The 12,663-nt window shown below is 36.0% G+C and overlaps 1 protein-coding gene across 1 annotated transcript in view; it reads left to right on the top strand.

Moving 5' to 3' along the window:
* The first annotated feature begins 3,628 nt into the window (after positions 1–3,628).
* LOC126183571 (vacuolar protein sorting-associated protein 26B-like) overlaps positions 3,629–12,663 on the top strand; it is a 65,451-nt gene continuing 56,416 nt past the window's right edge. The window contains exon 1 of the mRNA XM_049925662.1: positions 3,629–3,899. Within this exon, the coding sequence (XP_049781619.1) occupies positions 3,897–3,899 (3 nt within the window). The 5' untranslated portion in view covers positions 3,629–3,896. The remainder of the gene's footprint in view (positions 3,900–12,663) is intronic.

Raw genomic sequence — 12,663 nt, 5'->3', positions numbered from 1 at the left:
ATACTCCCATTTTCTGGTTGCAACAACTGACACTACACCCACATGAGATTTCGGTTCCGTCAGCAGCAGCCTGCTCAACTCAGTGTTCACATGGCTCACAGCTGCATTTACCTAGGGTTGGTCATGGCGCTGCAGGACCTCCACAAAACTCATACTTCTGTGTGTAGTTTCTGCTCACATTTCATCCAGGTCACACTTAATGCTGTAATTAGTGTTCTTAGCCACGCTGTTCCCTACTCCACCAACTATAATAACCTGATCCTCTTTGCCAAAACCTTTGCACAAATTCCCTATGTCCTCTGTCACCTGGCTAAGGCAACACTTGGCTTCGCAATACTTGTGACCTGGCACCCTGTCTCTAATTTGCCCTGTACCATCTGACCTACACTTCTCCCATTATTACTAAATAACAACAGGACTCTAACTAGTCTCTTTTGGTACTGACCTGCATTCAGTTTCTATGCTAGAAGTCCGCTGCATCCTACTGTAAGCTACAGCCGAATGAGGCTCTTCCTCTCCTACTTCAGGTACCAAGTCAAATTTATTCAAATGTAGATGAAGCTGAAGAGCTGTTCTCCTTTCACCCACAGCTTGTTACCTTTACGGAGTTCATTCATTCATTCTTTACTTATCCACTGAATCATTTTGTGTACAGTGAGTAGTACATGACATGAGACTAGTCATTATAGTTGTTAATCATTTAAAAATACATAACGCCAAATTAAATACACCTAGACTTACATAATTGTATGATAGTTATAGACCGCAAGATATAATATTAGTATACTCACAAGTAGTTCAAAATTAAGGTCAGCTAAGCCTAATTAAAATTAAAATTTGAAGATATATTTAAAATCAAATCAAGTACAGATAAGCATTACATAATTTATACAACAGTTAAGATTTACTAGATAAATATAATGAGTACATACAAGTAGATCAATTTTAACAGTGTGTTAGGCCTTATTAAAATTTACATTTTGAAGATAAATTATGGTACAGAAGGATAAGTGTGCAAATATATTACATAGAAAAATCACATTCAAAATATTCATGTAAGTTACAAAAATAGTATTTTAATAATGTCAATTTAAGCCTTATTTTAAAATGTGCTAGGTTTTTGATGTTTTTTGTATGTTTGGCAGTAGATGATTATAAAGTTTAATCCCCATGGATTTTACACTATCAGCATATAATTTGGTGGAATGGGGAAACTGTGTCAGCAAGTATTTCCCTCTAGTGTTGTGCTGATGATAGCCCAGATTCTGCTTCAGGATGCCAAAAATTAAGCTTGGTATAACTTGGTATCTCCAATATGTACTGGCATGGAAGTGAAAGAATACCTAGTTTTCAGAATAGTTGTTTACATGAGTCTCTCTGCTTTTTAAATAACAGTATCCTAACAGCTTTCTTGTGTAGTTTAAATATTTTATTGGACTCAGATCTGTGGCCCCAGAATATGAGGCCATATGTTAGGTTTGAGTGCAAAAGAGCATGGCACACTGTTGTTAGGATTTTTATACTCGTCACATCCATGACTGTCTGAAGCATAAAACATACTTTACATAGCTTTGTAGCTAAGCTGTCAGTGTGCCTTTTCCAGCTTAGAGTGTCAGAGATAGATATTCCAAGGAATTTAGTTACATTTTTCAGTTCAATACTATTTCCACATATTTGTATAGTTGGGAGGGTCAGATTTCTATTTTGGACTGTATGAAATGTTAGGCCTACAGTCTTTTTTTGCATTAAGAAGTAGCCTACTAGCTGTAAGCCATGACTGCAGTAGAGCTGCACACTGGTTGACTGCAGCTGCAATGTGATCATCTGAGTCAGATATCTGAATGTTGGTGTCGTCATAAAAAAGGAAGGTATTACAAGTCAGTAGGTGAAGAGGAAGTTCATTAATGAACAGGAGAAATAGGGTCAGGCCTAAAATTGATCCTTGAGGGACATCATGTTTTATGGTTTGCATATCAGAGCATGAGAATGGATATTCCTGAAGGGGTGACCTCACATAACTGCAAATACTGGCCTCTGTTTAGTAGTTAGCTTGCAAACCAATCGTAGGCAGTGCCCCATATACTACAGTTATATAGTTATGGTAATAGTATACTGTGATTTACAGTGTCTAAGGCCTTTGAAAGATCAAAGAACAACGCCACAGCTGGCTGTTTCTTATCTATGAGAGTTAGAGTTGTATCTAGAAATTTATAAACAGCATCTACTTTTGTTTTCCACTCCTGGAACCCATATTGAGCTGGAGAAAGATACTATATTTATTCAGAAATGATTTTAGTCTGTGAGCTGCTACATATTCAAATATTTTACTGAACACAGAGAGGACTGTTATTGGCTGACAATTATTGGGATCTTGTTTAGGGAATACACCTTCCAGAAATGAAAAATTGATGATATGTGAGAGAGACTTACTTATTATACTTGAACATCTGTCAACAAGGAAACAAGAGTTTTCACCTTGTCCAGCAGAAGGAACCATTTTTATTTTTTGGCCGACTGTATTTTCGATTTCTGCTTCTGAGGTTGGTGATGAGAACAGTGAAGTAGTAGAGTTGCTCGAAAGAGGGGCCGGCATAGGGTTATTCTTTAAGTGACTAATTAGGGTTTCAACAGAATTTCCCCAGATATTTTAACCCCTTCAGCCTATCTTGTTCAAAATTCGTATGAGCCTGAGGGGCAGAAATATTTGCCTCCTCCTCAATGATTCCCTAATCTTCTTTGCAGAGCCTACAGTTCCATGGGAAGGCCTCGTTGAGATTCCCATTTGGTCCCCCACTACAATCACCCTTGTGAAATTCCTACCGGTACCCACATTATACACATGCCTCTCCCTCTGAAACAATCCTACTGCAAAATCCAGACTTTTCACGCATTGCAACACAGATTACACGTTTACAAATAGAATTAAATCACTTAACGTACTTTACGCTATAGGAATTTTCGTTACTTATGAGCAGCAAAAATTAGGCCTACGGGTTAGCGCTTCAGTTCTATGATATAACGTAAAAAGTTATTTATTTCCGCTTACAACAAGAACTTAGCACTCACTCAACCGCAGTATCCCTTGAATTATGTTGATCACAACAGAATGTAACTTTATTGTATGCAAACTGTACGTAAACAAGAGACTGGTGCGAAAGATTCGAAATCAAACTAATTAAGATTTACATGACTTTCCAAATTAAGAACTTAACAGTGAATGAATGCGATCAGGTGAATTTGTCGGAAAGAAAAACAGAAGAATTAAGTGGGATTCGCGATCAGATGAATTTGTCGGAAAGAAAAACAGAAGAATTAAGTGGGATTCTCTAAGTTTATTGTGCCAAAACGTAAATAATATATTATTACAACTGTAGAAGATTTACGAATGACATGGGAAAGTAACTGAAGTCCCCTAGTTGAAAGAAGTTTCGCTTGAAGTTTTCATCACCTTGATAAAAACTGTGTTTGTCAGATCAGTGGAAAGAGAATTAATGTTTGACTGTTGTCCTAAACCTATATTCCTTAAAGCTTTCACTTTTTTGCATAGACTCCGTCACTTCTGGATCAAGAAACCTAAGTATTTATCGACTTAAGTGATGATTGATTTAATTCAAAGATTCTAGATAATAAGTTTCAATGTTACTTTAGTAAGTGGCACGGAATTACATCACGTAAGAGTGATGCTTATTTTTGTGAAAGTTTGTTAAATAGATCTTCGAATGTGAAACACTCTGGAATCAACGTGTATAAGAACTTTGCACCACAGTGACATTTGTGGAGGGTGTTGTGGCTGCAGGCTGAAGTAGTTATGTACTTGCAAAGTTTTACGAAGCGGTAGTTGTCTCGATTCCCAAGCTTTTCATTTCCTGCTCACAGAATTCAACGCAGGAAGCACAATGGTAAATGTGTGTTGCCAGTGTCTTCGATATACCGTACACGTATTTTTTTCGTTTATAACCTTTTCGCTCTTGTTGTAATCCCTGGAAGTAAACAACTGTTTGGAAGAGGTTATTACTAAATTGTTTTGATTGTGTCACAGGCAAAAATCATATCTACATTATGTCGAATATCTCCTGGGAAAAATAGTGAAGCGACAGTCTTTTAAACGGGCACAAACTGCACATCAGATTGTTAATAGTGTTTTTACCATATTTATGTAATAGTATAAGTCTCGTGCCTGCCTTCTATGTGCCTCACTATGGCAACAGGACGCAATTATAGCAGTATTTGAATTATTTCCTGCTGTTTGGTGATTTCATTTGCGTTAAGTTCTCGGTCATCCGTTGCTGTTAGTTTTGTGACCATGTATACACCCCAACACTTGAGAATTAGGTGCGATTGAGCAGTATTTTTTGCGGTCTAACGATACTCCAAGTTTTGAAGTCTTGAGACCAAAGTAAGTGATATGTGTTTTGCCAAAAGTAATGAAATTGTTTGCGCGCAATATTTACCTGATGCCATTGCATTTGCGTACATTGCTTTCACATACTTGATACAAACACAATTAAGATTTGCCAGGTCGATTTAATTTTCGATTTGTGTTGGTATGTGCAATGTTGATCGCATTTTGTTTATTTATATGTTCTAGAACATTTATTACATCGTGATATTGAGTTGTGGCTTGACAACTTTTCTATTGGTGCATGGCAACAATGTGATGACAGCTATTCAAAATCAGCTGTGAGCGATTCCTCTTCATATTACAGTTTCTTAAACACTTTCAGCAATATGAAATTTTACTTCACATATTGAACATTTTGAACTGTATGTGTCTATAAGCTATTACTGGAATGTCATTAAATTCCTTTGCTATTTTGAATTACAGTTAACCTCTAGGGGAAAAGAAAGTCGATGTGTTTGCCCTAATGCAACAGAAGCATATAAATAATTTTCCCAAGCATCCACAGAGAGAGAGAGAGAGAGAGAGAGAGCGAGAGAGAGAGACTGGCTGACTTCTCAAGTGTTTTGATTTAGCTCGAACACAGATGTGCAACTATCATGTGTGCTGGTGTTAAGTTGATGGATGACACAGATATAGTTGCGTTCTTAAGATATTTGTCATTTACGACTACTCACGTACATTACACAGAAGATTAAAAAAATGTTGTGTATGTCAATTTCATTTAGTATACATACTTTTTTTCCTCAGTACAAGATAATTTTTTTAGGGGGAAATTATTGGCTGTGAATTATCAGTAATTAAAAATTTATGTCCTGTATATATATTTGAAATATAATACGTGATATATCTGTTACAGCTCTGCTAGTGATTTATTTTTCACCAAAATATTAAAGTATTTAATATGAAAAATCTATAGTTTTCATACACACCTTTTTTGGAAAATAAGAGTTGGACTAAAATATAAAGTTATGTGACAAATTTTGGATTAACATGCAAGATGATTTGGTTATAATCAGAATTCTCAATACATTAATGGGCAACTATAAAGATGAGTTGTTGGCAGCACCAGAAGATATGTATTGTTATGCTGTTGCACTGTGGTGTCAACAGATCTTCAGAACAAACGTAGATTGTTAATGGTGTACACAACTTGTCTTGTCATTGTTGTCTGAAGATGCAACACAAAACATGTTGCAAGCTGTCATTATTTTGCTTTGTGGAATGTAATTTTCAATTAAAATGACTAATATAATTTCAGTTAAAAATTATATATTAAAACTGTTTCAAAAATTATGTCATAAATATATTCACACTTAATTGTAGGGGATAAAATAGTACTTTCTTTCTGTATTGAGCAATAAAACTATGTATGACTGCATACAATTTTATGGAGCAGTAAGTATTGTTAATGTAGCTGTGGGATGAGTTAAAATTTCTTATCAAAATTTTACTACAAAAGTAATGTGGTGCATAACAGTATAAATGGTGTAGTAAAATTTTTGTGTGGAAACTGATTGTGGTCCATTAATATTTTAGATGCAATATTGACATGAGGTACCACAGTTATTATAGGTGGTATTTACATTTTTTTACATAATGCATTATCTTTAGTAACTTGCACTAAGTTATTTCAATTTTATGTTTGAGTGACACCTGTCTTCTTAAGTTTTTAATTGAATATAAAGTGCTGAGAGTTTGTCAATTTGCAATGGGCTAAACATTGACCGTGATGAGATTTTGGTTGGTCATGTGCAAATGGGTACAGCCCAGTAACAGTACAGACATGCACAAGATGAATAGTGTCATGTAAGCTTATGTTCACCGGAACCAAAAAAATTCAAATTTATCAGTTGTAAACGCATTAAGAAATAAAACATCAGTGCCCAAATAGGTGTGTTCTTGCTACGATATAATTTCTTTTCCATTCAAGATAGTAAACAGAACTTGTTGAGTTGTTTCTAAAAATAAATAAGATGTAACCATAATTTTGAAACTGCTTCACTGACAAAATTCACTGATAAGTGGTCCAAATATGTTGGATAAAGAGGTTGATTTCCATTATTTGCTGCTTCAGAGCTGTCGCCCCTTGTGTGCTTTTTCTCAGTTAGTGAGAATAAATATTGGGCACATCTGAGAGCACATTGGGGTAGCAGCAGATACGTATTTTAATGAAATGAGCTTAAAATTGTTAACTGGACATTAATTCCTGTTACATCTGGAATCACCACAAACAATAAAATTCCATGGAGCTTCTGACAATTGAACCAACTGAAAATTTAATATCGCTGATTGTGAATATTGGTTCCTGATAATTTTGCAGATCATCTCACTAAGAAATGTGTAATTTTTAGTTCAAAATTTTTGCTCTATTTTTAGATGATGATAATAATAATAACCTAATGTTGTATTCACCAAAGTGGACACAGAAAACTATTGACTTGTGAAGCTTGTTGTTAATGACTGCTTTCAGTTTGTAAATAGTAGCATTAACGTACAGGTAATTTTAGTAATAAAAGAAGTCTTTCAGTATTAAACTGAATGTTGTTGTCACCCAGAAAGAGTAAAGTATTCAGCAGAGAAAAAAATTGACCACCATTCATGTCAACTGTAGATGATGATAGTAATAATGTAATTTGTGATCATACATAAGTTGAAAAGATTGACTTTCTAAACTGTTGGTCTATTGGATATATTAATTGGTACACCTAATTTATTTCTTGAGTAAACTTGTACTTTGAGATTTGTTTTTGTTTCAGTCAGCTAGAGCATAATTGTGGTAGTTCCGATGCAAGTCACATTGTTGTGATAATATGTAAAATATTTAGATTAAGATTAATCATGCAAATGTTTCATGGGATATGAAACTAACTATGAGACTGGTGCATAGTTCATTGTGTTCCTGGAGAGTAACAGCTGTGTCAGATCATGACATTTTATTGAATATTGTGTTTATCTTATGGGAAGATTATGGTTGTCGCACATCTTGGAATACCAATGCAGCCTCTCATTTGGTATCCAGAGAGCTGTTGTTTGAAATAACTAAAATGTGCTGTGAATATTTCTGTTAGTAGGAAATATAACTGGGGACCAGTGTGAGAAGAACCAGTCCTTGTTTGAAATCTGAGCCACTATAGATATGTATACTGACTGGTTTTTGTTATAAAATTGATGAAACTGTAGGGGAAAAAAGTATTTAAATTCTCCACTTGAATGTGATTATAACATTCCAGTTGTCATCTGAAACCGAATCCCTTAAAATAATTTGCATCTGGGTGAATTTTTAAATAGACAGAACTTTAGAGTAGAAATGCTAAACCGGGGTCTGAGGCAAGTGGATTTTAGCTATTTCCCCCAGGACTTATTTATTTAGTGTCCATATTATCACATTCACAATACTGGACATGTTAAAGTACAAAACAGCATCAAATATTATATTTTTACACCATATACAAAATTTTATCATTCTTACCTACACATTTTATAACAAAAACCTTATTCTACTTAATTAGATTATAAAATTATATACGTACTAACAGATAAAATAATGCCTTGGTTGATTTTACTAAAATTTTTAAACACCAGTACTGTAGTTAAACAGGCATAGGAACATACGGTACGAAGGTTGGGTGCATAATTATATATATGTACATTGATGACAGTAGTTTAGTTTTATGTAGGAATACTTTGATAATAATGAATTATTGTTTAGAGAGGTTATGAGGCAGACCTACAGATTTGAGCAAAATTCCAGATATTAGTTGATGCTGTAGAAGCTGTTGTTAATTAGTAGATTTTTTAGTTCTTTTTTAAATATTTTAATATTTGGTATTTTTTTATGTTATACGGCACTGCACTATAAACAACACTGTCCTGATATATTGATTTTTTGTGCACATCCCTATGATAATCATCCCTGTTCGTTGTTTGATAAATGTGGATCTCACTACTCAAAGCTGAAACTTGGTGGTTTTTTAATGGAACAGATACTTTCAGATCTAAATATTGATGGTAAGATCATGATTTTTTAATTCCTGAAAGATACCTATACATGCTTCTCTGTAAGCAACATCACTTATTAATCTTACAACTTTCTTTTGACATTTAAAAGACTGCTTTGCAAAAGAGGTATTTCCCCAGAATACTATACTATACCTCAGCATACTATGCATGGATGCCTAATAATCACTTAATACTGTTTTGATATTGCAGCAATCTTTAAGCATTCTTAATATCTGACAGTACTTGCTTCGTTTTTTGTTAAGCGTTTCTGCGTGTTTTTCCCACCTTAGATGCTCATCCACCCATAATCAAAAAAGTTTTATGTGATTCTTTTGCTGAATTTGGCTGTTTGATAACATGAATTTCACAGTGGTGCTGTTTATGTTCCTTATATGGTTGAAGTTTGTTCATGCAGTTTTCTTGTCATTGACATCTAGACAGTTATCGTTAAACAATTTCCAGCCAGTTCTGCTGTTTTGTCAATTTTTTGCTGCATCTCAAAATCATTATTACCTTTTATAAAGCAGCTGGTATCATCAGTAAATTGTACAGTATTGGCGGTTGAAAATTGTTGTGGCAGTTCATTAATAAAACCAAGAATAACGATGGTCCCAGTACTGAGCCCTGGGCACACCATAATTAATTTTTTTTATTCTTTTTAATAATTAGAATGACACACATTACCATCCTGAGAAATTTGCTGTCTGTTTCATATCAGTTACATAAGACTTGAACCACTCGTAAGAAACACCATGGACACTATAATTATGTAGTTCTGACAGTAGTAGATTATGATTTATAGGATCAAACTCTTTGGAATGGTCCGAAAACTACCCACAGGTCAGTTCCTTGTCCTCAGTAGCTTCATAAAAGAGTTTTAGGAAATTGAAGAGAACCATTTGCATAGATTTGCCTTTTCTGAAACCATTCGGTGCATTTACAAGAATTTTATTTTTGTTTAGGAAATCGAGCAATCTGCTATACATCATTCTTTCACTTATTTTTGAAAATGGAGATAGTAGTGATGGTGGTCTGAACTTTTTAATGTAAAAACTTGTCACCACTTTTATAAACTGGTATTACTGTTGACTTCTTAAGTTTGCTTGGAAACACACCATTTTCAAACGAGTCATTGGTTATGTCCGCAAGTTGAGAGAGAACATTATCGGTACTATATTTAATAATTTTGTCAAGGGTATCATCAAGTCCACACGGGTCTCACAGGATATAGGTACATTGTCCTTTCATTTATTGGAGTTATTTCCTTTGTCTTTGGATTATATTTACTTGTGATAAGGTTTTGTGCTACATTAATACAGTGATCATTAAATATATTAGGTGTTAGAAGTGGATCATCAGCAATTTCCTTTCTGTGTTTTATGGTGATTTTATTACTTGCATTTTCTTGCTTGCGTCTATAATTATTAGTAACTTTCCACATTGATTTCATTTTGTTGTCCCTCTTTCTGATATGTGAATCATTGTGCTTCTTTTTTTGTAGCAACTATAGCTCCCCTGTGCTTTTTTCCTGTAACACTTTACAATAAGAATTTAGTTCTGCAAGTGACTGAGACACTAATTCCATACTTCATGGCATTGAATTGTTCAGTGGTTTGCTCCACTCTGGTCCATCACTCTCGATCGTTGATTGTAACATCAGTTTCCCAGTCCGTTTACTCTGTGGTGCCATTAACGTATATATTTCTCAGGAACTGTCTGATGGACAATTTTCTTCATGTTTTACTGGGGTGATGGGAACTAGAGTGTGTTTTTGTCTATGGGTCATTTCTCACTTTAATCGTAGTGATAGGGCAGTTTGGAGTATATCTCAGTGAAGCTACTCCCGAGTAACTATAGAACTAATAGTCTAATAGTATGGTATTCCTATGATTAGCTGGAGAGGCAAAGCTCCATTTTGTACATAGTAATAATGAATTAGTTGTATTGTTGGAGTGTAAGGTAATGACATTGTGGTCCTGGATGCTGCAGATTGCTGTAGGCCTAAATAAATGTCGATTTTACTGTCTGACAGTACGTATCAGTAACTCAAAAGGCAGTTAACATCTCCAATCATCAGAAAGATGGAGCTGCTTTTGAAGAATACCTGCCTCGCTGACAATGTAGTTAAAGGCCTTATACCAAGTGTGTACTGTTTCCCAAAATTATGCAATGGTGGCGTACCACCCACTTCAGTCGTCGGTGTTATTTCACCTTCTACTTAAGGGTTGGCAAAATATGTTACTGAGGTACTGGTGCCTGTGGTCGCCCTCTGTAACCATCATACCATTAATTCAAAAGCGTGCAGCTATTTCTAAATGAGACTGTAGTGATCATGAATGCGATACCTTTTATATCGACGCATTGTCTCTCTTGGCAGACCACTTCACATTTGCCATTGCCAAACTTTCCTGACACATTTTGATGCCGATTTATTCTCTTTACAGTGTGAAACATTACCCAAACGATTGATATCGCACTCATAGACTCGAATCACCAGCAATTGACAACTTCTACATTAAAGATTGTGAAGGATGGACTTTAAATTTAGTTTCACCCATCTAACCTGTTCCTATTAGTTTGTGGATACGTTACACCAGTTCTTGTTCCACATTAATTCCATTCATCCAAACAGCAGGTTAAACAGAAAAAGGAGTTGCTGATCTTGGACATGTTGGTTGAATGGGAGTCAAATGATCACTGGACTACTGTGTGTACAGAAAGCCAACATATAGCTTATTTATCTAAATAAATGCTGTTCCCAATATTTGCAAAGAATAATTTTGACCTGATCATTTCGTATTTAGAGTTCAGACAGTTTTCTATCACATGAACCTGAAATCTGGTTTAAAATATTTGAAGGCTGTGTTTAAAAGAACGTATACAAGCAGTACCAAATTATGTCCATTAGCAAAGAAAAGAATGTGTGAACCCATTCATTCCATAGAAAAATAGGCCCACAGCACTCCTTCCATTTTACTGAGCAACTCCAAATAAGGTAGAATGTTTGCTTAGCAAAAATGACATTATACACTATGTGATCAAAATTATCCAGACACCCCAAAAACCACACGTTTTTCATATTAGGTGCAAAGTGCTGCCACCTACTGCTAGGTACTCCATATCAGCAACCTCAGTAGTCATTAGATATCATGAGAGAGCAGAATGGGCCACTCCACGGAACTCACAGACTACAAATGTGGTCAGGTGTTGAATGTCACTTGTCACACGTCTGTATGCGAGATTTTCGCACTCTTAAACATCTGTAGGTCCACTGTTTCTGATGTGATAGTGACGTGGAAACTTGAAGGGTCACGTACAGCACAAAAACGTACAGGCGATCTCGTCTGTTGATTGACAGAGACTGCCGACAGTTGAAGAGGGTTGTAATGTGTAATAGGCAGACATCAGTCCAGACCATCACACAGGAATTCGAAACTGCATCAGGATCCACTGCAAGTACTCCCACAGTTATTAGGTGGGAGGTGAGAAAACTTGGATTTCATAGTCGAGCGTCTGCTCATAAGCCACCCATCATATAAACATTGGACAACTGAACAGTGGGAAAATGTTGTGTGGAGTAACAAATCACGGTACACAATGTGGCAATCTGATGGCACGGAGTGAGTACGGCAAATGTCCGGTGAACGTAATCTGCCAGTGTGTGTGGTGCCAACAGTGAAATTCGGAGGCAGTGGTGTTATGGCATGGTCCTGTTTTTCATGTTGTTTAGCATGGCATGGCACTATCACAGCACAGGCCTACATTGATGTTTTAAGCACCTTCTTCCTTCCCATTGTTGAAGAGCAATTTGGGGTTGGCGATTGTATCATCAGACATAATCGAACTCCTGTTCATAATGCACGGCCTGTGGCAGAGTGGTTACACAACAATAACGTCCGTGTAATGGACTGGCCTGCACAGAGTCCTGACCTGAATCCTATGGAACACCTTTGGGATGTTTTGGAACATTGACTTCATGCCAGGCCTCACTGATCAACATCGATTCCTCTCCCTCGGTGCAGCACTCCATGAAGAATGGGCTGCCATTCCCCAACGAACCTTCCAGCACCTGATTGAACGTGTGCCTGCGAGAGTGGAAGCTGTCTTCAAGGCTAAGGATGGGCCAACACCATATTGAATTCCAACATTACCGATGGAGGGCACCACAAATTTGTAAGTCATTTTCAGCCAGGTACCGGATACTTTTGATCACACAGTGCAAAACTTTTGTAGCAAGCATCGAAAATTAAAGAAATGTTGCA

Source organism: Schistocerca cancellata, chromosome 4 (assembly GCF_023864275.1).
Source record: "Schistocerca cancellata isolate TAMUIC-IGC-003103 chromosome 4, iqSchCanc2.1, whole genome shotgun sequence".
Classification (NCBI taxonomy): Eukaryota; Metazoa; Arthropoda; class Insecta; order Orthoptera; family Acrididae; genus Schistocerca; species Schistocerca cancellata.
The sequence above is the reverse complement of the archived record's forward strand: the minus strand, read 5'-3'. Positions and strand labels throughout refer to the sequence as shown.